Here is a 27,465-nt window from a genome sequence, read left to right as displayed (position 1 = left end):
AGAGAAGCAGGCTTTTATTTCATAATACATATTGGTAATTGCAGCCAATGTCATTGTGATCAGTTCCATTGGGTGTTTGTGGGAATGATTTCTGAAGTGTCTCTGTGAACACTGGCTGTGATGATGGGAAGGAACTGCAGATGGACGCTTTGCTTAAGTGCTCTGGGAACAGTGCCAGAGATCTCCTGCCTACTGAGAAAGTGGAAAGTCTGTTTGAGCGTCACTTTTAAAGAGCCGTCGTTTGAGAAATAAAATTCTTACTGTTTAATTTAGTCCCCTTTGCTGTAACTGTTTTCTCCATTAGTGTTGGATTAAGGTAGTTTTTTAAAATGTCTTCCCTGGAGCTGCTGGTAAAGCAGGGCTGAAAGGTGGAGGACCAGGGTTTTGCAGGGAAATTGGAGTGAGGCTGACAAATGCAGTATTGCTAAATTCCCTGCATATCATCTTAAAGTTAAATAGCCCTTGGAAATTATCTGGCATGTAAACAAACTTATAAACAATAATTAATAATGTGTTCAAAGCTGTTAGAGGAACCTATTTTGAAAACAGAGCAGCAGTTCTGAGTCATACGTGAAGAGTCAAGTTTTCTTTCAGCTTCTATATTGCAGAGCATTTTCTTCCTTTAGTATAGAGAGTGGAGAGCTCATCCTGAGTCTCTGCAAGGTCCCCATGGCCTGTTCATTTCCTGGTAAGTTGTTCCGTACAGTTCTCAGCTAGCAGGGAAAAGAAGTGCTGAAGAGTTGGGGAACTCTCTGGAAAGTAATCAAGAGAGAGCTAGAACACTTTGAAAGCCAGCTGCTGTTATTAGTTCTGTTTGGAAAACTTGCTGAGTGGGAGAAGTGCAATAAAGGCCATTTGTGGCCAGAGGGCAGCTCAGCTCACCGTGCTTGTGCAGGAGCAGCAGGGAGAGAACATCCCAGACCGGGGCTGAACTTCATCAGCCCGATTCTCACAGAGCTTCTGTAGCATTTATTTTAACTTGGCTGTTGAAAACCCTCCTAATTGACTCTGGAGATGCTGTTTTTCTTTCAGATCGAGCCTCAAGAAATAGGAGAAAACAGCTTTTGGGTAAAAGCTGAAGAAGATAAATTTGAAGACCCGGAGCTGTTTGCAAAATTGGCACTTACCTTTGGAACCCAAATGAAAGGTACGTTCTTACTTTGCTCTTTATTGTGCTTTTATTAAGTTTAAAACTGTGTAATGGCAGTTTCTTTTATGCTTTGTGCAATACCATGGAATTCATTTGATGGTTTTATAGCAGGAAGATGATTTAAAACATATATTAAGCATAACAGTCTATTACAAGAATTGCTCCCCCTTCACTTTACAGCATGAGGAGAGGAACCTTTTGGCAATAATACCTTTTAAAAGTTCACTGTGTGTTGCAGACTGATGTGAGTTTTCTTTTAATGAAATTATAATTAAATTTACATTCTGATCCTAAAATCATGTTTATTTACATTATTATTCGTAGCTGAGAATTTCTAGGATAAGAACAGCAATTTTTACTAACACAGTGTTAAAAAAGATTAACTCAGGAAGGGCTCTCAGAGGACTGTAATGAACTATTTCTTGAGCAGATTCCTTGAATTATTTCTGAATGTGTTTTTTCTCTGTGTCCTTTTGAAACCTCTTCAAAGAGTTGGTCATGGCTGTGTTTTTCATAAGATACATTCATATTCCTTTCAGTCGTCAGTGAATTTAAACCCTTAGAATTCTCCTTTTGCAGCACGCCTTGGAACCACTTTCTGGTCTAAATGTTCAGCTATTCCATGCAGTAATTTAACATTTTTTCCATGCCCAAGTTGGATTGACTCTTGGTTCTTAGTACTGCAGGGAGGTTAAAATGATGCGGAGTTGGTCACTTCCTTTGGTGTGACAGGAAGACCTTTAAGGGAAGGAATGCCCAGCAGCAGATGACAGAATGGCATGAGCCCCTTCTTAATGAAAAGGACAAGCTTCTGCCTTGAGCTGAATTCTTTCACCAGAAACCTGAAGAAATGTTTCAGAATTCCTGAAAAGCTGCTTTGTTAAAAATGCTGAAAAAACCCTCTTGAAATGTTGACATAGCTGACAGTTTCCAATGAGAAGAAATTTTTGTTGACATAGTTGTACAGTTGTAAAACTAGGAACAACAGAAACTCCTCAAATAGCTTAGTGTGCTGATAGCCTTGCAGATATTTTTCCTTGTTTGGTTCTCACTTAATGTTTGTAGAAAATAAGATGCCATAGCAAAGGATGCACATTAAAAATGCTGCTGCACAATACCCAGGTTATGAAAATCTTACTTGGCTGACTCCTGCAGAAAGGCAGAGCTGTCTGAGTTCAAAGGTTTTTTAAACTTGAGAACCTACTGGAAGTCAAAAAGACTCTTGGAGCATTTAGTTGCAGCACAGACCCAAAGAATTGCATGCCAGAAGCAACTTTTCCTGCAGCTGCCATCTGCAAAGGGAAACACAGAATGATGTTCACTTTTCTTCCTCCCTTTTTACCTTAAGCAGCTCCATAATGTCCCCAATGCTTATTTCAGGCATCATCTGGGATCAGCTTTCCCTCTTGCTTTATTCCCATTTCATGAGGTGGTCTCCAAGTACTTTACAGGAGAGTGATAAAAAGCCAAATAGAAATGCATGTGATATTCTCTCAGGAGCACAGTCAGCATGTAAAACACACAAAGGGATGAGTGGAAGCACACTGACAATTGCCAAAAGCAGTTTGGATGACTTAGTGTTTACTGTCTTGTATTCTGTGGAATTTTGGAATGCCAGTGGGAATGGTAACTGAAGTAAAAGAAATGGTGGTGTGCACATTTCTTCAAGATTTGTGATTTCTGAGTTGCAGCACTGAAATTTGATTAAACCTCTGAATGCTATTCATGATTCTTTGGTACGATGAGAAAAACACTTGGGGAATTTTTCTCATGTAAGGTGGTTTTGGTTTAGGGTACTCCAAAAATGACTTAAAGCTGGCTATCACTAAGCTGTCAGCTGCCTTGCTGTTTGAGTGCTGTCTGCTCTAGAGGAATGCAGCCAGAGCTGAAGGGGTGTGGTACTTCTGGGGAGAAATATTGTTGTGAAGTTGAACAATAATTTTTGCTTACTATATTATTATCCAGTGTAGTTATACATCTCAGGAAACCTGGGCTACTGCTTTTTGATGGAGTTGGGCGTGTGTGTGACTTAATTCTGTTCAATGTCCTAAAACCCCCAACAACTGAAATTAACAGTTTAAAATGCTAGTGTTCTTGTCAAGAACCTACTTAAATCCTCAAAATCATTTCAGCAGGTCATTTTATGGCAGGCACTCTTTTACCAAACTTTGCTTTTGTCCCTTAGCTGATAGGAAATTTTCTCTCTGGCCACCAGCAGAAGGGAGAGCCCCAGCAGCACTGTCATGTCTTCAGTGCTTGCTGGACCGTGATGTCAGAAAGCTCCTATTTAATCGATGGGATGGTAAATCCATGTAGAATTGAATGCTGCAGTGTCTCCTGACAGGTGCAGGTAAAGGCTGCAGTGCTGTGACTCTGCAGCCAGGTTGTGACACATCCCACACTCAGGACTGTGACAATACTCAGTGCTGGGCCTGCTGCTATCCAAATCATTTCTCACTGGTTGATTGATGGTCTAATTGCAAAACACTGCAAAGCAAGTTAATGCCTTCTCCCTAAAGGATCATGTTAATTTCTGCCTCTTGTAATTTAGGTTGTGTATTTTGCCAGTCAAGAATGATAGTAGTGCTCTGAAGAAATTAATTATGTGTACAGTAGGTCTGTAAAGGTAGTAATTAGTACATAATAGTCTGTAACTACTGGGATTGTTCCAATACAGAATTCATTATCCATCCAACTTGCCTCAAGGGAAAACTTCTCCATCAGGGTTCTGTTGCTTTACAATTAGACTTTTAAACTACAACTCAACAATCATTTTCATATGTTTTCAAAACTGAAGTAAGGTCTTAATAGCTGAGTTGTGTTTTTCACATCATGGGAATTTGAGTGGGAAGGGACAAGAGAAAAGACAAACTTCCATGTAAGCTGTAATTGAACAAAACATGAACAAAGTGTTCAGGTTTTGATTTTCTATGTATAATGTATATGATATGTACCTAAATAATGTGTATAATGTATATAAAGAATATATGATAGATCAGTGCACCATTAAACTTGAAAGAAAACTCTTTGCATTCATTTGCATTTGGGACTTGTAAATACAAGGAGCAGCAATTAGTACTTTTAGAAAAATGGCTTTGAGTTTGCTATGCTGAGGAGCCCAGATCTAATTCATCAGAGAACTTCAACATTTGCAAGCTTTCAGTGGATGCAGCTGTGGGCAGATTTCCTCTAAGACAGCTGCATTTGTAGGTGTGAGGCAGCAGGACTCAGCTGAATGCAGAAATCTCTGCTGTTAAGCATGGCTGTGTTGCACTAGCTCAGCTACCTATGCTGCTTTGTCAACAGAAAAAGGAGGAGAAACCTCTGGACTCGCCAGGAATTTGCTTCAGGATTGCAAACTGCAGGTGGCTCCCTTGGTCTGCTGATGATTCAGGCTGAGTTTGTTGGGTTCCTTTCCCTCCTCAGCCTCTCCCTTGCAGAAGGGTGGGAATGCCAAGCAGAGGAGGATCAGCTGTGCAGCGTAGGGTCAGCCGGGGCTGTGTGGCTGAGGAATTTCATTTCCTTGGGTTGCGCACATAGGTCATCACCCTTCATATCTGTTTCACACAGAAGTGCAGCAGATTGGTTTGTTTTCATCTCTGGATGTATTTGAAATGGTTGTTTTTCAGCAACAGAATAAAGTACCATAAAGAAGGAGTGAGTTATTAGTTTACTATTTTTCACTTTCCTTTTCTTCTCCACTGGATTTATCCAGTAGGTAAACTCAAACTCAAGGGTGAAAAAAGCTTTGCATGGTTTAAACAAGCTGCTGCCTGAAATTAACATCTAGCATAGATTTATGCATGTGTATCTCTGTATTTTGATATATTTTATATACATTTTTTAATTCTTAAATCATTAGAGTTATTTTACAGTCCAAGTTTTCTCTCCAGAGCATCAAGACCTATTTCATTCATCACTGGACAGCAGGAGTGATATGAGTATAGTGTTCAGAAGGGTGTAAAAGAAAGCAAAAGTTCCAATTAGGAGAAAGATTGTAAATATTATTTCTTAACCTTTTATTTCAAATAACATTTTAATGCACTCACCTTTCAATAACTTAATTTCTATGTCAAAGGCAGTTTGTAATATGGAGTGACTAAGAAAACATAATTTATTTTGAAAAAAATATCCTATGTAAAATACATGTCCTGTTGGTGTGACCTACTAACTGTAGTTGTTTTCATCATGTGACAGTGAATGAAGAATACCCCAGATAAAAATCTAAATCTAAATAATAAATAAATAATAATTAATAATAAATAATAAATAATAAATAATAAATAATATCTATTTAGACTTTTTCAGAAGTTAGGTTCAGTGTCAGTTGTGCTATTTTTGTTTATTGTCTTCTTCTCCTGTAAAATTTTATATAAATAACACTTTCGGAATGCTCTTGCTTTAGGGTTGGGCAGAGGCAGGAATTTCACTGCAGGTCTCAGTGTGGCACACTTGGATTGTGTCTCTTAGGACTCTGCTTTTCAAACTTTGTGCTAGATTCCTAAGGGGGAAAAATCAAGAGGGATGGCTCAGATGGATGCAATTTTCCTATCTCCAGTTTGTTGTTCCTGGAACTTCTTTCTTTGCATCTGCAGCAGAGTTGGAGTTTTTTCAGAGTATTGTTGTTCCATAAAAGGGTTCTGAGAGAGAAGTTTGGACATTCTTAATCAGCATTACAGAAAGAACTGCAATAATTGCACCTTCAGAAAAACAAATGCAAACAGCCTGTGTGTGAATTTAATTGTATTCAGATGAAGAGACAGGTGGGAAGTAGTTGGAGGTCTGGGCTGTTTGAAGGCTGCTATCATTATTCATGGATTGCTTGCAGGTACAGCATAATGTATTCCCCACAATTCCTGGAGCAATGGGGTTCGTTTCAGAATCAGCATTCTGTCTGTTCTGAATCCAGGTCAGATGCTCTAACGTGGAGGCCATTCCTTCAGTTTTACTCTAATTGGCAGTGCTTAACCCTTTTGGAACATCACTGGGACAGGTGAGAGCTCCCTACTGGAGGCTTGAGGAGCAAGGATCTGAAATGAGGAATCCTGCTGGTTCCTGAGTGACTGCAGTAGTTCTGCAGGTACAAACTGATTATCCACCTGCCTCGTCAGTGCCACGTGGCAAACGGAGATGGGAGAGGCTCTCCTGTGTGTGTGTGCCTGCTGCAAGGCCGTCTTTTGGTTAAGAAATCTCTGGCTTTGAAAAACTTCTGAAAAATATTAGTGACAAAGCCCCTGCTGCTCAGATTTTCTGCAGGTTTCAATTAGTAATTTTGTTAGAAAGCTTCACCAGAAGAATTTAAAGAGAATTTAAATAGAATTGGAGTGGGGACAGACACGTATTGTCTAAAAAAAAACCTCTTCTATGTATTTATAACAATGTTGTGACTGAGTTGTCTTAGTAATGTGTTATATTTAAGGTGGTTGCTCACAGGGTTCTTGTATTAATTTGTTATACCTCAACTCTCAGAATATGAAAATGATAATCTTGAAGAGGAAAGATGGAAAAGCAATTGTGACTGTAAGGAAAAGCCAAGGGAAGGGTGAACTCTGAAAGGCATCGAGTTTTTCCTACAAAGGAAATGGGTTCAATGGGATTTTTCCAACCTTTAAAGTGTTGGAGGTCCCCGTTAGGGAAGCGTGAGAATCACTGCTGGTGACACACGGAGAAATGTTCATTACCCACACGTTCCAGGAGGCTGGAATTCCAGCCCACTGTGTGGTAACTCTGGTGGTTGTTGGTACCTTCTGTACCTCCTCCATGCCTCGTTCTTCTCAGGAGCTAGAGCTTTGGTGTGGATGAGCTTGCTAAAATCCAGCAGGGGAAGAAAGGCAGCTCTGCATTCCCAACTGTCTGATTGAGGCACGGTGATGCAGTGCTCAAATAAAGCCCAGCACATTTAATGAGAGCTGAGGACAGAGACACATGTACTGGCACTGCAGAGACAGGGATTGTGTACAAAGACTAATTAGCATGAAATATGAATACATTCATGAAGTAGTCTTGATCTATAATGCTCTTACAGAGAGTTTTTTTTTCTATGAAATCAATGAAAAAGAAATTCAGAAGTTGAATTGAAAAAAGAATCTGTGTTGAACTGCAAAAAGAAATGGGGTTTGTTTGTTTTTAAACAAATAGAAATCTATATTCCTAGAATAAAACCCCTTCTGTATGAATAAATAAAGAGATTAGACTGAGAAGAATGCTTTCTCTAATGTCAAAACAGAAAAAATAACCTGCAAAAGATGCTTCTCTTCAAGTATACAACTGCATTTTTCATGGGAATTTAGGTTAGATATTCTAAAAATCTATTTAATGTGAATCGAGTTACTCTCAACATGAAGTGTTCAAGGCCAGGTTGGGTGGAGCTCTGAGCAACCCTAGTGGAAGGTGTCCCTGCCCATGGCAGGGCTTGGAACAAGATGATCTTTAAGGTCCCTTCCAACCCAAACCATGCAGTGATTAGATGATGAAATCATTCTGTGGATTTGACAGCAATCCTTTGTTCAGTGAGCTGTCAGGATTATCCACCGTGGCAGTTCTCCTGGGGCGTGGCTTCTCTCTGTTGTGCAACAATTGATATCTGTAAGTGTACATGAAATACACTGCTCATGGGCTGGAGGTCACTTCTGGGCCTGTGTGCAGTAGCTCTGTGCAGAATGGTTTTGAAACCATTCCTTTTGCCCTCTGATGTGGTTGGAGCTGTAGATAGCTTTTCTGGCAGCTTCCTCAGTGTTGGTGAAGGAAACTCCAGCTGAGTGTTCCAGTGCAGGTTCTTCAGCTGAACATTAGCTGGGAATTCGTGACCTGAGTGAAGTAGGGGAGAATAAAAAGTCTTGTGGAAAGGATGGAGAGCAGACCAGCTACTTACCAGGACAGTTGGTTCTGACTATTAAATAGATTGTGCACCAATATTTCACTCTGCTGAAAACTTCCAGCAGACTTCTGGGAATAACAATGTATTTGCTTAAATAAATAAAACCCCACTGTAAACAAAGCCGTGGTTATAAGGAAAATTTATGGTCTTTCTTGTAAAACAGTTCTTTCCAGGCTGCATTAAAGAGCTGCCCCCTGCATCTTTCAGCAGAACAACTGTTAGCACATCCTGCACTTCCTCCTAAATCTACTTTCTATCAAAAGAAATAGAATGTGGATTTTTTTTTTTCCTGCAGAAGCATAAACTGACAAATGTGTCTGATTCATGGCCTGGTTTCAGTTGCTCACTGTGCTGACCTGCAGTGATTCTGTGTTTGTAGAAAAATGATGCCCTCTCCACGGATTTTATGTTTTATGTGCAAAACTGTTTTTTCCTTTCTTATTGCTGACCAAAAAACCCCAAAAAATGTCATCTGCTCTTGACATGGAGCATTTCTCTGAGTGATAGTTGCTTCACCTGTAATGCTGTTCCAGGCTGCTTTGGACAGAATAGCTGCTATTGCAAGAATTTCTGCCATTTATAGTAGAGCAAGGACAGTTCTGTTACCTACATGAATGAGGGTTCTTTGGAGAAAGAGACATTCAAAAGCTATCTAAAGGATTAAAAGTTAACAATCATGCTATTAAGATTCTGAATTCTTTGAGAAATTGAAAATACTAGGTGCATAGGCATTAGTACAGATAATAACAAATGTATCAGCTTTTTGAATTACTTATTAATCATCTTAAATGGATGTAAAGCCATAATTACAACTCTGTATATTGTGGGTCTTGTGCAACATGAGAAACTGAAATGTCCCTGAAACTTCTTCCTTTCAGGTGCTTTATTCTGTCCTGTCAGGTGGGAATGTATGTGATTATTGTAGAATAACTACTGAATAATTTCCCACTGGGAAAAGGCCGTGGCTTAAAGGGTTTCTAAAAGCAAGAAGTCCACACAGTAGAAGTCAGTGTGGAATTATCATTAAGTTGCACATTCTGAATGGGAGTACCTGTGGAGTAAATGTCAAGCATTCCTTTGACTTTTTTTTTGTTGTTTCATTGAGGACTTGGATCATTAGCACAGAGACACTGCCTTCTTAATGAATCACTCTAGCCAAATTTGGCTTGTGTTGGTCATATAAAAGGTAAGCAGAGCACAGGTGCTAAATTCAGGACGTCCAGTGGATCCTGCCTGCGCAGTGTGCTGAGGTGAGCAGTGGAGCCTGGCATTGCTGCTGAAGGTGAGAGACTGGGAGCTGTGTGTTCTGCACTATTTTTAGTCTGCTACCATGCAAGCAGCTTAATTTAGTACCCTGCAGGTCCCCTAGGACTAATGCTGTGATGTGGCAGTAATTTATCTTGTGTGTCTTGAAGGCAGATAATCATTGCCCGTGTGTTCTCTGAGCACCTGGGTGTGTTCACAACACTTTGGGGTACCTGGACCCCAAGAAAGCCTTTCCAAGGTAAATCTAGGGTGGTGGTAACACCACAACCATCCAAGGCTGACTTCAGGCTGGTTGAGCCCTGGATTTCATCTTCAGCAGGTGACTGAGAGCAGCTGCTCAGTCTAAAGAGTAAATACATGTTAATATGTATTAAATGTCTGCTGCTGGATGTACGCAGAATCGATTAAACAGAGATACTTCTCAGCTGCCCGCAGTTGATGTTTTTTCCAAGCCAGAGGTCACATCTTTACACACAGTAAAGTCTTCATTGTGTTTTGTCTTCAGTGAACTCAGGATCTTTCAGCATTTATAACCTGTGCCATTGCACTTCTCTGTATTTCAGACAGATGTGTTGCTCTGCAGAGTTTTAACCCTGCTGCTTCTGGTCATCCTGGTTTGCTGCCTCCTTTTTCTCTCATTGAAAGTCTCATTAATAGCTAATTTATATTTATTTCTCTGTGTTCTCAGAGACTGCCCAAAGGGGCAGACCCAAATGGTGCACGATCCACAGAAGACACAGTAAAGCACCCATCTGGCCATCACCCAGAAACGATCAGTGGCTCCAGCCCATTAGTGGGGGGCGGCTGTACTCAGATGTGGTTGTCACCAAATGCCTGCCTGGCTGTTTGTTTCTCAGGGTGACATCAGAATGCCAGAAACACTGTCCCAGGGTACCGGAGCTATTGGGATGACCTTGTGAAGGTGGTGTTAGTCAGAGTGATGGGGACAGTGGGCAGTGCACCGTCCCTGTGCCAGCGTGGGGCCTGTTCCCTCTGGTGGGGCTGCTCACCGCACAGAACTCTGCTCCAGGGGCTGCAGCAGCCCGTGCCAGCGTCGGTGCTGGTACAAGGTGAGCCTGGAGGGGCTGCTCACTGGCTTTATTTGATGCCATCCACCGCAATGCCACAGTTCTAAACGTTTGTTTATGGAGGACTAATTTCCCAGCATTTTATCCTTATTTCTATTGATCAGCTATCAAAGCTCTGCTTACCAGTCAACCTCATGGGGTGCTGACTTTTGCTACTGGAATTAATGGAATCTATTAAGGCAGATCATTTGCCAATTATTTTTAATATGATCCTTTTACCCTGTGACGCTCTGCTTTGGCCCTGATGCCTATGAAAGCTTCTTTTTGAGTTCTGTGGATTCAACATAACAATAAATACCAGCTAATCTTATTTTTTTTCTCCTAATAGGAGAATAGAATTCTTTTAACTAAACATAAAATCAAATTTCTTGTGTACTAAGTCAGTGGAAATGTAACATTTTATATTTGATTGTAGGGCAGAGTATATAACCAGGGTGGGCTACATTACACTAAAAAGTCAAGCTATTTGGAATTCAGTATGTTTATGTATTTTGCATGCATGTTTATTTAAAACCTTGTTGATAGAGAAATGCTTTAAAAAGGAAGAGAATACTAAAATGTCTGTTTGGACGTGTGTATTTTACTTAGTGTTTCAGTAGTTAGGATTGTTAAATGTCAGATATCAGAGTGATAGAAGAAATTAATTTATCACTTCATTTTTACTAACACTTTAGTGTGTTCCATTAAGCACCAATATCTAATTAACTTGACTGTATAAAAGGATTTTTGCATCTTGGGATGTTAGCTTCATAATTTGGAAGGTTCCTTTGGAAAATGTGATTCCCCATAAGTCTGTTTGTTTGTGAAGGTGAGCTTTTTATGGGCTTCATCAAGGGGAACAGTGGGTGAACTAATAATTCTATTTATTAGACTTCTCACAGTAATAAAAGAAAATGAGTTTGTTAGAATCTTGGTAAAATACGACAGCAGTTTAATGACTTTTTTTTTTGAGTCTTGATACTTTTTTTTTTTTTTTTTTTTTTTTTTTTTTTTTTTACTTTTGAGAATTGTATAGATAAAGAAACTCATCAGAATCTGGGAAATAATTACAGCTGTCCTGTCTCAGTTCGGTGGTGATGGTGGCCTGATGTCAGAGGAAAAAATATAGCTGGGCCATGTGGCTGTTGAAATTAGAAATGCTATTATCATGTATAAATATAATAGTTTACATATTTCTCTTGTAGGTAGAGAGAAATAATTAATTGATCTTTAAACCAGTGTAGTTAGAGAAGTAATAATTCCATCCTCCAATCCACAATCACCTTTAGAATTCTATAAATACCAGGTGTTTGAATAATACTGGGTCTTTTTCTCTCCTGAACTTACCAAACTTCTGTGTACTCATTTTGTGTCCATTAACAATACTTCATTTCAATATTCATGGGAAAACGGGAGAGGAGAGGTCATGGAAAAGGCCACTGGGTTTTATTCCAGCTTCTTACAGCACATCTCCCACACTGGAAATGGGGCCCACGGAGGGTATTTTCAGTTTAATCCTTGTTTCCCTGCTGTCGTTTGATCGCTGATGTTCATCTGTATTTCTGTGGCCATTTGTGTGTCAAGAATTGTCAATATTTGCTTTTACTGTCTCACAGAATCTTCCACAGGCAAAGCCAGTTGTGAAGTTGGGTGTGGGCGTGTTTGGGATTTTCTGTGTGTGCATGGGGAGAGGAGTTGTTTTGGTTGTTGTCTTTTTTTGGATTTTTTTGTGGCCCAGGCATCTCCTTGATGCTGTTGACAGCAAGGTGAAAGCAATTCCCAGTACAGAGTGGGTAATTAAGTCCACTTTGGCTGTACAACTTTGCTGCACAAGTTCTTGCTAGATTGACAATTAGACTATTTACAATCATTTTTAGGGCAATTTTAACAGAGCAAAGAATGTTTCATGAGAAATTAATAGTAGTCATTAAATTTGGTGGTCGAATAAAGTAGCAATCAATTATAAGAACAATTTATAAGAGTACAGATCCCCTGTTACTTTTTTTTTTTGCAAAACTAATTTGTAAAACTAAGTTATGATCTCTTTTATTCTTCCACAGAGCATAATTTGTTGGGTTGATGCCACTTCCTTCAGCTTGATTACATTAATTAGGCAAAAAACATACAAGATTGCAAGAGGTTCCATGTTTTTTCCTCCCTGGTAGTTTTATTTTTTTATCTTGAGAGCTCAGTGTAAGATTCACTTCTAGATCAATTGCTTGCTTTATAATAATTCTTTTTTTATTGCTGTACCAGGTATTGAGCTCTTCTGATTGCAGAAAGGACAGAGTGACAGCAGGAGTGCTTAATTAATTTTGCTTCAGGAATTGGTAACTGAGTGATTTTAGGTGAACTGAAAAATGCCAGGTGGCATTGGGAATAAACATGAGATCCCACAGCTGCTGCCTGAATTGACAGGAGGCGTGGCTGACATCTGCTGATGCTCTTGCATTTCTCTCTGGATATTTGGGAAAACTGTTTGCTGGTTGTCAAAGTTAGAGCCCAAATGACAGAGTGAAGCTGTAAATGCATTTGGATGCCAAACATCCTTAATCCCAGTTCATGGATTGTGTGGCACATGCTCTGCAGGATCCAGGAGAGTGTGCCTTCAGCTGTGAGAGCCGTGGCCTCTGCCAGAGCCTCTCCTCTGGGATCCTCTGAACGTTCTCTGTCACTGGATGCAGGGCAGGTGAGGGAATTGCTCCTTGGTCACTGCTCTGTTGAGCTTGTACTGTGGCTTTCTCCTTGCTGCCAGCACCAGGGCTCTGCTTCTCCAGGTGACAAGGGACAGGAGCAGAGGAAACGGCTTTGGGTTGCACCAGGGGAGGTTTGGATTGCATCTCGGGAAAAATGTCTTTGCAGAAAGGCTTGGCAAGCATCAACTCAAGCTGCCCAGGGAAATGGGCATGCTGGAGGTGTTCAAAACCACCTGGATGTGGCACTTGAGCACGTGGTGCTGAACGTGCTGCTGCTGCTTGGACTGCAGGATCTTAGAGGGCTTTTCCACCCCGAAGCCTTCCACGAGTCCATGGACACGTTTGCACTCGTTGATGACCAGCAGGTTGTTGGTGCAGTTTGGCCTGAGCACACAGAGTTTGTCCGAGTCCATTCTGTGCCTGCAGCCAGAGCTGGGGCACGCTCATCTGCTCCTGCAGGTGTCCATCTGTTCTTGCAGCTGGCTGCAGGAAGGTCAGGCTGTGCCCCAGCTCAGCTCCCTGTCCCACTCCCTGGGTCATCCCAGCCTGGGCATGCTGTGGGCACACCAAGGGACACCCTCGGGGTGGGTGTATTGCTGAGGCAAGAGAGCAACTGCAAATTTGAGACTGCTTTGTGTTTGACTTGCCTCCTTCTCCCCCTTCATTTGACTTTTATTTCCATTCCTGAGTGCCTCCAGGAACAGCATGGAAATGGGAGCCCGACTATCTGTGGCGTTCCAAGATGATCAATTTAGCCAGACTTGGAGAAGTTTTATTGTGTTGCAACAGAATTTGCTGCACTTCTGTGCTACAAATTACTTTCTAATCTTTTGGTGGCATTCCTTGCTCTTTATTTCATTTTTCTACCAAGTCATTTCACGTCAGGAGGTTTTCTTGGGAGGGGGAGTAAATTCAATGTAATTATTACTTTCAGCTGCTCAAGTCTACTCTTGTGTGTGTAGTTCACATCCCTTGCAACTGTATGTACACTTAATTTTTTTCTCCTACACTCCTGTAGCCATAGCTCTTCTCTCAGGTAGAGGCAATAACAAAGCAGTTAATTTCTTTTGTGTATTTACTTCTACTGCCAAATACTGGTAAATGCAATTGGGAAGCCACTTGCCAGATGGAAATAAGATGAAATTACTAATTCATTTCCCATGACAATATGAGGATGTTTTTGTTCGTTGTGTGAACAGACTTGACAGAAATTGGAGATTTCAGCTCAGGTTAAGGTAGGTTAAAGTTCACCTAAATAACTGCTTTCTCCATGCTGTAATTCAGTGCACTCCTTTTTAGCTCCCTTTAATTTTCATCCTCATCATATTCATGACTGACAGTTTTTGCTGTTAATTCTTTATTAAAATTATTCATTGATAATTTAAAGAAAGAAGGGAATTTCATATGAACTGAACATTTCAGCTTACAATAAAATGTTTTATCAGCTTCAATATCATTAAATAAAATCATGTATATTTCACAAAACTAGTCATGGCCACTTCAAATGTTACTCAGTCGCTAAATTAATGAGCAGGTGTAAAATGATAATTTTCAAGAATAATGTGTGCTTCCTTTTTTTTTTTTGCTACAAGTAAAAAAGTACAAGTACAGAAGTGCTGATGGTAGGATTTTTTCCTAATTAAGTCTCTAAAGTATTTCAACCTGTTTGTGTATGTTCTTTGCCATGACTATCACTAGCCTTGCTTAATGTGTTTTAAGCTTACATAAGGTTTTGTTGAGGGTTTTGTACGCCCTGGCTGGGTTTGGAGGGTTTCAAGCAGGGCACTTGCAGTGGGATTAGATGAGTTCCCAGCTGAAGGTCTCACTGAAGGCACAGCTGGAGCTGCCCATGCACTGGGAAATGTCAGCTCAACGGCAAACAATGCCTTGCAGCTTCTTGCATCAGCTTTTTCCCTCCAACACTGATAAACAAATGTATTATTGCTAACTTAATAGAGCTCTAAATTAGGAAAAAGTTAGTTATGTAGTGTTGGTGTTTATATGTGTGTGCTGAAGCTGGCACGGGCTCTCCTCTGGCTTTGTCATGGTGGCTCTCCTTCTCTTTCTCTCTTCTGTCTGTCTGAGGTCAGGTATAAAGAAAAGCCCACCCAATACCTTCTACCGGTCTAAACAGTGCGAGATAATTCTGCATGAGTGGCTCAGCAGAACACACTCACTGCTCCCGACCTGAGCTGACCTGTTCCTCTCAGTGTTCTGTTGCTTCATCAGCAGAGAATAAGGAAGGTTCCCCTCTGCTACACCTTTGGTTGTAAATTCTGACCATTTCTGGCATGGAAACCTGGGTATGGCAGCACCAGCTCTTGGTGCTGTCTGTAAGACTTGTTGGTTTGGAAAAAGGCTGATTTTGAATGAAGATCTAAGCCAGTACCATTATCAAAGTGCTGTAATGAATAATCACACACTGAGCTCCAAGTTCTGTATGAGGGAATACAGCTGCTTTAGCTTCCAGATTGATTTTTCATCTTGCTTTTCTGAACTGCCCTGTGCTGTCTGCTATAAAATCCTTCTTTCATCTCTCCCTTTGGTTCTGTGGCATCAAACCAAAAAGTGTCTTATTTTTGAGCAGGCGCTTGTGAAAGGAGAGCCTGACGAGGGGCGAGAGGTTGGTCAGCAATGGTGTATCGACTTCTGGAAAGTATCAAGAATCTTTTTAATTGAGATCATTATTTTTCCAAATTCCATAATCCGAGGTTGTGTTACAGTTGAATCACTGCTGAAATGGGTTGTGTGAGCAGAGCCTCTGGCAGAAGAGGGATGAGCTTTGGAGAGCTCTCTGATGCTCCATGTCATCTCAAGCATGGCTGGAATGGTGGTGGAGAGATTCTAGGAGCTGTCTCATCTAGAAATTTTACTAGTGTCTCTTTCTGCCAGTGAATTTGGGCTTGGTAAGATGGGTGTTGATGCTGTATTGGACTTTAGTGCAGTCACATAAGCATCTGGTTCTAGTGTTTCTCTGGTTTTTGTCAATTGGCATGAAGTGAACTTTGAAGTGTCATGTGTGGGAAGAGAGAACTTTTTGGGAAGGACATTTCCTCTGGCCCTTTTCCAGTAGAAAAAATTAATCTACCCCAGACATCTGATGTTTGTTAAATGGATGATCTATAAGTGTGGTGTTGCAGCCCTTCAGGCCCGAGCAGGTCAGAGTAGCCGTGGTTTGTTACCTTTGGAGTGTGTGATCTGCTGTGGTTTAAATGTAGCTCCTGATTTTACAGCCAGTACAGGAGTGCACCTGCACACAGGTGAGGAGGGGTGACAAGGGAAACTCCTTCTGTGCCCTGTACAGGCAGAGTTCCTGCTGTGAATTCTGCCTCAGCTCACCCTCTGCATGTCTGCTTATAAAAAATATATTGTGTTTAAACCCCAAACCACTTCTCCTTTTTGATACTGTAGCAGCTGAATAACTTAATACCTGTTTGGCATTGCCCTTGAACTCTTCTCACAGAGGTGTTTGTCACTTGCTCTTTCTGACTTGTGTGAATTACCACTGTAGGAAGAAAGTTTCCTTTCTGTGAGGTGCTATTTGGTAACAACACCATTTATTGCTCTTGTTTTCTTTTCAACTGTTACTTCTGCAGTCTGCAAGCCAAGGAGCCGGGCGTGTGTTTCGTGCAGGGCTGTCTTTGGTGCTCCCAGCCCCTGAGACAAGTCTGGGACCCTGTTTGTGGTGTGCAGTGCTTTAAAGACTCGATCCATGGAGGTCTGCAGGGTTTGACTCTTGGCAGATCGAGTTTGCAGCAGGTCACTCATCTTCTTGAGTCCCTCTTCTCATCTGTCTCAGCAGACACAAGGCCAGGCTTTCTCTCTGCTGTGATAGAACAGAACTCACAATGTTTGTTGCCTCCCCATGGGACAGCTAATTTTTAACTCTTGGGTGGTTTTTTGTTTGTGTTGTTGAGCGCCTGGTCTTATTTCCTTGTTTAATGAGAGCAGTTAGTGATTAGGGCCTGGTTAGTGGCTGAAGAGTCACTTTGGGGTTTGGAAGGGGCTCAGTGCAGCTGGGGGTGGCTGGCTCAGGGCTGGTACGAGCTCCAAGCCAGCTGCTCGTGGCCAGCCTGCAGGGAAGTGAAGGCAAGGGGAGAGCAAGTGTTGCTTTGTTGTTCAATCGTGTTTTTGTTCACTTTTCTCTGATTGAGGCTCTTCAGAGGTAGCTGGGGCTGAGGGCACTGCCTGGTACTGGCTTAGTTACTGCTGGCATGAACATGGCCAAGATAAAGTGATTATTCAGGGCTATAAGCCAGCAGAATTCCTTTGTGCCAGATGTTTTCCTGGTGGTAATGGATGTAAGGAGACAAATACCTGGTTTCTACATTCTTTTATTTTTTTTTTCTTATGAAAAAGATTGAAAATGAGGTTTTATGTTACTCTTCACACTAAAAATTAACTTTTTTTCCTTAGGAAATACCTGTAATTAAACCCATGATGGCTCATTACAGTGCAACAAAAAATAGTGCTCAGAGAACAAAACTGTATTCAGTCTGCTTGAAACTTCATCTTAATTTGACTTTCCAGTTTTTTCAGTTACTTTTGAATGACTTACAATATTCATTAAGTTCAATTAATGTTAAGCACATTAAGATTCTATTCCTTCAGTGCCAAATATGTTATGTGACATTTAAAAGGAAATAAATCCTTGTTAATGGGTTTACTTAATGCTTAAGAAAATTCTGCAAAAATTGACTGTTTTAAATTATGCAAAAAATCAGCTTATATTTTAGGTACTCCAATGCCACATTTCCTTCCATATAATTTAAAGTGCTGAATATAAGACTAGTAAATCTTGCTAATTTAAAAGAAATCACTCTAAAATATACACTGTTTTCTTAGTTTTGCTCTTTTCCACTGACAGCGTAAATAATTAATGAAAATATACCTTTGTTCAGTGTGATAAATATCAAATGATTTATGTTGTTGGTTTTGGATGAAGACCTTACAAATATTATTAATATTTCAGTAGAGGGCACTCATGTGCTTCAAGGTAACACCAAATCCCTGTATTTTTAAAAATACTTGCAGTGAATTGGAGCTGAAGTGAAATTTCATGGGGTTAAAATAAATAAATATTACTTGATAGAGCTTGGGAAAATTGTTCATTGTCATATTTTTATTTCTTGCTCCTTTCAATTTTGGACATCTCCTTTGTTTGGTTGGATACTTTACAGTAGGTGGAGGCAGTGCAGTCACTTTGCCTTGAACTGATTGTTAAAGATGTATTATTATGGCTTGCTAATGGACTTGCTGTTAGCTAAGATGGAACTGTTGTAATAATGAATAGAATTTAATAAATACCTTCCTTCCAGCCAAAAAGCCTGTAGAAGAATCAGAAGAAAAGAAAGCAGCCCAGTCAAAGAAGAAGATTAAAGAATTAAGAGTTTTGGATGGAAAATCTGCACAAAATTTATGTAAGTGATGTGAAGGGCAGTAGGTCAATGTCTAAGTAGCATCTACACCTCACTGTTTGTAAATTGTCTTTTTTTGTCTACAGGTGCAGTTGCTTTTTCTAAAAACTGCTGATTTTAACATGAGCCTTAAACTCCGTGGTGTTTAAATCCACGTTCTGAATTCACTATATAACTTGGGAAAAATGAAAAAAAGTAACATGGAAAAATGATTTAATGAGTTACTGGGGTTTCTGTCAGTTAATTCTCTCCATTTACTGACAAAATTAACTGCTCATGACTGGAAGTGCAATTAAATGATTGCTAATCTGGGCAGAGCACAGTGTGGGTGGGGTTTAGAGCCACTCCTGATTGTTCCTTCTGCTCAGAGCAGTGAAGGAATAGAGGTGCAAGGGGAAGGTATTACCAGATACAGGGGTGCAGGTACTGCTGCTACAAATGGTAACAAAACCAGCCCAACCTGCCTCTTTCCCCCTTAATGATGGAGGGAAATCAATCATTAAGAGCAGTAGAGTCTTTTATTCGAATCAGAAACACCATAAATGTCACTAGTCCAACTGTGCCCATGGCAAATAAGTGTGTAAACCCAAATGTGGACATTGTTTAGTGCCACATCCGTGAGCAGAAAATGAACTATGACACAGCTGATAGAAAATTTCAGATTTTGACAGCATGGATGCAGGATAATCAGCTGTAGTAGTTAGGCTGAATATAAAGCACTTTTTAACAATGTTATGCTGATCCATCTGTTAAGAATTCTTTGTAGTTTACTGAATGGGGCTCTCTTGAGATTTTATAACATTCTGAGATCAAATTGCTTTGAGAGCTCCATCTTTGAAGGGTTTGCATTATGTGTGTCTCTTGTATAAGTTCAGTTAACCTAAAAGTGGTAGTGTTAGGGCATTTTTCTTACTTTGCCCAGCTCTTCATTGCCACTTTGATGTGAAATCTTTTCTAGAATGTCACATAAATATCATTGACCCAATTGTAAGTGCAGTGCAGCTATTTATACATGGTTATAGAAGCAGTAATAATAAGGGATAAGAGATCTGTTATTGGCTGAGTAGGAATGCAGATGTCATTCATAAAGATAAAACTTTATTGGGAAGTAACATTGCATTTAAATCAACTGAGGCTGGTTTAAAAGTTAAAATTGTTGTCACTGATTCCTTTTTATAGAAAGGAAATTCATTATTAGTCAAACTGCAGTAGTGTGCCTATCTAGCATTTGTTTATATGGGAGACTCCTTAACTGTGAAACAGTTTAGATGGAGATGTGATTTTTTGGTTTGCTAGAAATGGTTTGCCTCTGTATATCAGTCTTTTTTGACCTTTTTGATTCTAATGATGTATTACTGAATTTCAGCAATATTTTTGGGTTCCTTCCGTTTGCCTTATGAAGAAATAAAAAATATCATTTTAGAGGTTGATGAGGAGAAGCTGAGTGAATCCTTGATTCAGGTATGTGAAAATGCCTCTGCTTTTGGTTGTAGCTCCTTTTCCACATGAAAATGGCAGGAAGGAGTAAGAATTGAAGAGTAGGACAGGGCATCAGCTGCAGGGTATCAGTTGTGTTTCCTGTTCCCTTGATTGCACTTCTGCTTTTGAATATGGCCACGTGTAGCACAAAAACTGCCTTTCAAAGACACTGTTAACAAAAGAATTCCTGGGAATTTCCCTTTCCAAAAAGAAATCTTTGAAAATTCTAGTGTTTCATCTTTGAAGAGATGCTGAAGATGATTCAGGGTGGTGCACAATGAAGTTTCAGGAGTCTTCTTGTGGAAGCAGCTCTGCCTGTCTCTAGTGAGAGATGAAACTCCCTGAACCTTTCAGGACACTGCTGCAACTCCAAACCTATCTGTAAATCTGCTCTCAGGCTGGTTTAGTCTCATTTTGAGCCCCAAATCTCTCAGCTGGGGAGTAGAAAGGATGGAGTACAACTTCTGTACATCCCTCTCTGATTTGCTCCCTCTAGGAGAAGTGTGCTCGTGGCCTCTGAGGAGTGAGAGTGCAGCACAGAACCATGGAAACCCTAAAAGTCACAAAGGTTTAGCAGCCCAGCAGTGCTGCTGTAGTTTTATTTAACAGCATACACAGATTCAGATTCCTGCTGCCACACTGGGTCTGGATTTATCCTTTCATCTTTCCCCTGTCTCCTGTTTGTACTTTCGACCCATTCACCCAAGGTTTTCTAAATTATTTCTTCCTTTTTTGGACCTGCAGAATGGTTATTCTGGGGACTCTGGTCTAAACTGAGTTGCCTCAGTATTTGAAAATAGGTGCAAAGCCCTAATTTTATTGAAGACTTGGTTTATTGATCAGAGATGTCAGATCAGATGATTGAGAAACCTTCAGGTTTAGTAAAATCAAAAATCAAGGAACAACCCCCCTTGGATAGCTGAAGTGCAGAGCAATTTCATATTGATCTCCTCTACTACAAATACCTTATTGTTTGGATTTCGACTGTGTAGATATGAAAATGTTATATATTAAATGCAATCTACACTTTGAAATGCAATATTTTAATGCATTGTTTTAAAAATATTATATATTAAATGCAAATCTACACTTCTTAAAGTGTAGATTTCTTAAAACAACTATTATTCTGTCTTAATATAAATATTATCATATCTGTATTTTGACACCTTAAGATCATAAAATAATTCACAATTTTCCTTGGGGACATGGAAAAGCAAATTGAACATTTGCCTGAATTCCTGTATATTTGCCATCCAAAAGATCTGTACAATTTTGGGTTGTTGACCTTTTCTTTGTAAGGTATTTTTAAGTGTACTTTGTGCACAGATATTTTGAATGTCTAATGACTGTAATTTTTTTTTTTGCTACTTTTGTCATGTTTTGCACAGACCAGTTATTTCTTGATTGATATTTAATGAGCAAAATGCAGCCATTAGGGCAAAAGGAGATTGTAGAGAGACAAAACTCCTTGATGCTGTCAGACCCTGAAAAATGATACTGTAACCTTTTAATACATTCTTCAAATCAGAGACTGCAGCAGAGCAGTTGATGTCTGTATTAAATAATTGCTGCTTTGATTTGATGTTTATATAATGTTAAAGCTGCGTAAATAAAATAAACGTCCCGTAATTTCCTCGTGCATTTCCATGTTGTGGTATTTTAAGCGTGTTATTTTTAATATCTTAGGTAGTTTAATGTAACAAATTTGATATAATGCCTTGTTTGTTTTAGAACCTGGTGAAGAATCTTCCTGAGCAGAAAGAACTCAATGCCTTAGCTGAATTAAAAGATGAATACAACGATCTTGCCGAGCCAGAGCAATTTGGAGTTGTGGTATGTATTAGTGCAAGGATTGATAACTGCACAGCTCCTTTTGGGCACATAAAAAGAAACAAATTTAGGAATAAAATCTTTTTGTTAGTGTTTTTGCAGGACCTGCAGTAGGGAAAAAAGTTCCTATTTCCTGATGAGTGGTAACCAAGAAATGTCTTTAATATGGGCAGGGCTGTGACAACCAGACTGGAAGCAGACCATCCTCAGGGTCCTTTCCTGGCTGCACCCCTCTGATTCTGTGATTCTGGGTGTTTTTCAGGGAGGAATTACAGTATAGCATGGCACTCAGGTGCCAGACCAAATCTTCTGTCTGCCTGTCTTGCCTTGAATGTAAACAGTTCTGAAGGACCCTCTGCCCTCAAGCAGATAAATTTCCAAGAGCCCATGGCAGACCCACTTACCCCACGGCATTGAGAACTCTGATAAATTTGTTTGTATCAAAACCTGTAAACAGCTGAAAGAGTTAATATGTCCATATCTGTATTTGATATGGATGCATGCACACACCTATAAAACATCTGTATTTATACAAACACAAACTTGCAAAATGGCTCAAGGAGAGGTGTGAATTTACCCTAGAATTAAAACTGTAGCTTGTGTTCTGCTCCTCTCAGTGCCTGGATCTGTTCAAGAGCAGGGCTGCCAGAATGGCTGGGGCCTCTCTTGGAAGGAAGTTCCAGCATTTGCAGAAATTCTTTAATCCGTGCCTGGGGGTGAGGGTGGGACATGAGTTCTGTGCCAGCCCTTGGGAATCACTTTCTGCTCCTGGTCTTCCAAAGAGCTCGGGAGTCTTTAGGGAAATGAGCTCCTGTTTTCACTTCCCTGCTCAGCCTAGGAGATTAAAATGATGATGAGAGCCTCTGCAACGTGCTCCGGATTTCTCCCCAGCTCCACAGGAGCAACGGGTGCTCTTGCTGGATTTTTAAGGCATTATGTACATTAAAATGCATTAAAACAGAAATAGAGGCCTCTTAAAAGACTTTCTTTCTAAAAAGCTCTGATTTGAGCATAATTTGGCTTCAGAAGTGCATTTTGAGTGCTTTTTTTTTAAAATTATTTTTCAGTTGGGGAAGTAACAGAATATGATTTGTCCTAATGAGATTTTTGGAGAGGATTTAGAAAATTAAAGATATCAATGGCTTCTTTTGAAAAACTCTAGCCTATTGATTTTTTTTTTTAAATAAATGGCATAAAGTTCAAAAAATCTTTTATTTCCAAATGAAGATGAGGAATTTTGATAGAAGTAGGATACATTACTTAGCCTTACTGCAAGAAGTAAAACATTGCCATTTATTGATCAGTAACAAGCTAAAAATCTCTATAAATACATATTAGCTGCTTTCTTTGAAGCGATAGTAGCATGCATATATATTTAAAATATAAACATATGTATTATGTCTTTAGACAGACCAAAACTTATCTATGAATGTGTGTATCATGATATATGCATATATTATATATTATTATATATATACATCTATTTATGGGTATATTCCCCCATACCTAGGGGGACAGAAGTGAGAAAGTTTTGTCAGACAAAGTGAGAAATTCCTTGGGGTTTGTGCAGGGAGAATATCTGGAGTGTGTTGAAGGGAAATGCTCAATGGAAGCAGGCAAGGTGGAGGTATTAGGACAAAAAAACCCTCTGATGTTTGGGAATTCTGTTCAGTTTCCTGCTTAAAATCAGCAAAGAAATTGGCAAAATTGTGCACAATGACCTTGATTGAAAGGGCTGTGTAGGCATTCTTCCACTTGACTGCTGTAAATTCCTTAGTGCTTGCCCCTGATGGTTCTGACTTGGCTCATCTCCTGCACTGCTCCCTCCTCCTGGCACACATCCCCTTCTGCAAAGAGCAGCCTGCCTCGTCCCGGCTGCTCTGGGTTCGGATGCTGACCCATATCTGGGGCTCCTGGGAGTTGGGGTTCCTACTGGAGGAATGCCGTCCTTTTCCTCTGCTCCTTGAAAAAGCCGGAGAAGTTCCTTTATTTCCCAGCAGTCCCAGTGTGGCCACTGTTCCACAGATTGGTGTTTCTGAGGGAACACTGACTAGAGGAAGTTGAGAGAGTTTCCAAGCATCTAATGCAACATTAATTAGCAAAAACTGCTTAATCAAACATCTCCAAATGGTGCTGTTTGCCTTATGAAGGAACCAAGTTTCCTGAAGCTTGTTTGCTTATTCAGCTTTACCATCTGCTTTAATAAAAACCAGTACTTTGCCTTATGGGTCCTGCTTCTGCCTTATTTCTAGAGGCCTCTAGCTGCATTGCTGGTGCTAAAATGCTGAGTTTGTTTCTGATTATGGTATCGTGGAACTGGCCATTAAAGTGGAAGAAATGCAGCTGAACTTCAATTCTTGACTGAAGTTCTTTTTTCCAGTGTGTCAAATTAATTTTGGAGTTTCTCATTAATAATAATCTTAACCTTGGCTTTAGGAATAGAAGATAGATTACCTTAAATAATATTTAAAGTGTGTCCCCTTATTTTTATGTAGATTTAGGTGTGTTAATTATTAAGATATGCTAATTGGATAATCACTTTGCCCATCAAATTTAATAAAGGTTGGAATAAGTTGCTTAAAATTCTTGTAGAAAAACCATACTTAGTAAAAGATTAACTTATTTGAAGGAACCAATTAACTTAAAATTCAGCTGATATGTAAATGAAAATTAGAACTGCATTTTCATTTAGATGAAATGTTAAAATCAATTATATATTCTAATTAGTTATTGGAACTTTTTGAAGTTATATCCTGGGATCAAAAAAAAGCACCACAACTTCCTATAAAGGAAAGTTTGCATTGATGTTGAAGTAGAGCAAGAAAAACAGATGAACTGAATCAGCTAGGCAGAGTTACCTGAGTTCTACACGTAAACCTTGTGCCCAAGAGTTAATTTGTTTATGATATGGGAACAGCTGCAGCTTCAGTAAGGAACTACATTTCCACTTCAGTGCCAGCTGAACATTTTTAGTGTTACAAAAGCATAAATTTGACTGCGGAGTTGTATAAACTTGCATCTTCTGTGGCTTTTTTTTCCTGTGTAACCAGTTCAGCTGTCATGAGCAGTCCTGGCTGGGAGGCAGACAAAGTGGGGAGAATTGTACAAGTTTATTGCACCTCCATTGGTTTAGAGTCATTCAGTCTTTTAAATTGAATTTATTGGCTGCTTGTTTTGCCTCATTGTAATTTTGTGAGCTGCTGCAGAATTAATCTTCCTAGAACGTTTCCAGCGAAAAAAGGCAACTTTAATATAACATAGGTAAGAGGCTAAGTTGTCTTAGTAAGTTGACAAATTTTTATTAGAGGAATGTCAGCTTTTTCTTAGGAAGTGAGGCAAATTTAATTGTGCTTTTTGCCTTTCTCCAATAGCCTTTGATCCTCGTTTTAATACAGAGCTTGAGAATTGAATGATGATAATAAAGCAAAAAGAACTGAATAAAGAACTTGATTAGGTAGAGAGTTCAGACAAGACCTTTATGAGAGCCCAGAAGGGGAAATAATGACATGCAGCCCATCACTGACAGTCAGCTGGAAAAGAAATATCCATTTTCTTGCCTCTTTAACAGTTTGCAGGGGAAGCCAGTGCTTGCTGTTCCATGCCCCTGTTGGAATGTTTCATTTCTTACGTGCCTTTGACACTAATTTTATTTAGAGCCTTAAAGAATTTGAGCTTTCCAAGTGAATGTAGGCTTTGCTCCTTACCTGACGCGAGGAGATCGCTCCAAGTTCAGTATGTGATCCCTCTTTCTCTGCCACTGAACACGTGGATTTAGGAACAGGCCCCCAAAAGGGGAAATCAGGGCAAGGTGGGGCAGGAGGAACTAAAATAGCATTTGTGGCCATCTTCTACTGATACCTAAAGGGCATTATGGGTATAAAAATGTTCTGGTTTTAAGGAAACAACCCACGTGAAACAGCTCTTAGGAAATTGTCAAGATAGTTTTAAAATATTATGTAGGTCAGGGAATGGAATTAGAACTTACTGCTGGGTTGCTGGTCAAAAGCTAATAAATGGTCAGTGTTCCATGACCCTACACAGTATTAAAGAAGAAAGGATGCCTCTCTGAAGTTTAAGGATTATTCTTCACAAATGTTTATGTCACACTCTCCTGTGGGCTTGTACGTGTTTTGTTGCACTCTGGTTTTGGGATCTAAAGCTTTCGACAATTTTTTTCTGTGCCATTTTGAGTAAAAACAGCAATTGGAGATTGTTCTACAAAAGTTAAAGCAAATTATGTGATTAATTTTAATTTCCATCTACTGCAGATTAGTGTAAGTAGATCCTTTCAAGGCAGATGTTTTCAGTATGATATTTTTGAAATGCAGGATGATTAGAAGAATAATGTTTCAAGACTTTCAATGATTTTGGCTTATAGAGGCTCAGAGAGAAATTTGTGACAATGGAGATTTATAAAAAAAGATCACTAGTTCTGCTGAAATGCTTCTTTTCTGATCCTTTCCTTTTCCTTGTTCCAGCCTGATCATAGGAATTGTTTGAGACCATCTGGAGCGCCTTCATGTTTATGTTCATTTTAGAATGAATTCATTATTATTCAGGCCACTCAAGTCCTTCCTGTGAAAGTTATTGCTGCTGCTTCTGGTAGCTGTTGGGAGATAGCACTGGTAGAAAAATTGTGGGTCTTTAAAGGACCATGGCCAAATTTTGGCCAACAGAGACAGGAGCAAAATCTTCCTGTTTTGCTGGTCAAGACCTGTGATTTGTCGCATAGCAAAGCTTTTCTGGCTAAGTGCTTCAGGAACGCCCCTGATGCTGAATACATTGGGGAAGAAATCTTTCTGTATTCTGCTAAGTAAAATGAGATAGATTTGGAACATAACCATTCTTGCAATTAAATTAAAAATTTCAAGTGGTTTAACAATGCTCAGTACATCTTTTTTTCCTAATTTAAATTCCTCTGGTGAATTACCGTGTGCTAAGTGGGAGGAAATAACTCTGATCACTCCTGCAAAATCTGACAGACATGGCCATATTTTGTTACCTAGCCTAGTGAATTTGGTCTTGGGGATTTAAATTAATGAATCAGCATTGTAGATTATTTTCAGAATCTCTGTTACAACGTCAGGATTTATAACCTCCCATCTTTTTACCAGAGCAGGAAGGAATGAGTGCTGTGCTCTCTGTGGCCCAAGTGCCCGAGACACAGAGGCGCTGGGGTCCTGGGGTGCCTGGAAGCACAAGGCAGGCAATGCAAACACGCAGAAGCTGTCAGCCTGCTGGCTGCACAGCGCTGGGGGTTTGAGCACGAGCTCTCCTCGTGGCTCAGCGTTTGGTGGCTTGTGTTTTGCTGTGACCCTGGTGCTTGCAGATGAGCTCGGTGAAGATGCTGCGCGCGCGCCTCAACGGGATCCTGTTCCGGCTGACGTTCGAGGAGCACGTGAACAACATCAAACCCGACATCATGGCCGTGACCCTGGCCTGCGAGGAGCTCAAGAAGAGTGAGAGCTTCAGCAAGCTCCTGGAGCTGGTGCTCTTCCTGGGCAACTACATGAACTCTGGCTCCAGGAACGCTCAGTCTCTTGGCTTCAACATCAGCTTTCTCTGCAAGGTAAGCTGCGGGCGCAGAGCCCTCAGGTGAAACGCGGCGCTCAGGAGGGAGTGCCCAAAGCAGGGAAAGCATCACTCACTGAAGTGTGATGTGAACAATTAATATGTTTTTTGA

At 40.1% G+C, this 27,465-nt stretch overlaps 1 protein-coding gene across 5 annotated transcripts in view; it reads left to right on the top strand.

The window, feature by feature from the left end:
* Positions 1-27,465, top strand: part of DIAPH2 (diaphanous related formin 2) — a 174,600-nt gene that overhangs the window by 41,168 nt on the left and 105,967 nt on the right. For all 5 annotated transcript variants that reach the window (XM_068204547.1, XM_068204546.1, XM_068204548.1 and 2 more), the window contains 5 exons: positions 1,033-1,147; positions 18,375-18,476; positions 19,840-19,934; positions 21,684-21,785; positions 27,112-27,351. In XM_068204547.1, the coding sequence (XP_068060648.1) occupies positions 1,033-1,147; positions 18,375-18,476; positions 19,840-19,934; positions 21,684-21,785; positions 27,112-27,351 (654 nt within the window). The remainder of the gene's footprint in view (positions 1-1,032; positions 1,148-18,374; positions 18,477-19,839; positions 19,935-21,683; positions 21,786-27,111; positions 27,352-27,465) is intronic.

Source organism: Anomalospiza imberbis, chromosome 14 (assembly GCF_031753505.1).
Source record: "Anomalospiza imberbis isolate Cuckoo-Finch-1a 21T00152 chromosome 14, ASM3175350v1, whole genome shotgun sequence".
NCBI classification, from domain to species: Eukaryota; Metazoa; Chordata; class Aves; order Passeriformes; family Viduidae; genus Anomalospiza; species Anomalospiza imberbis.
Note: the sequence above shows the minus strand (reverse complement) of the source record. Positions and strands in the feature narration are given on the sequence as shown.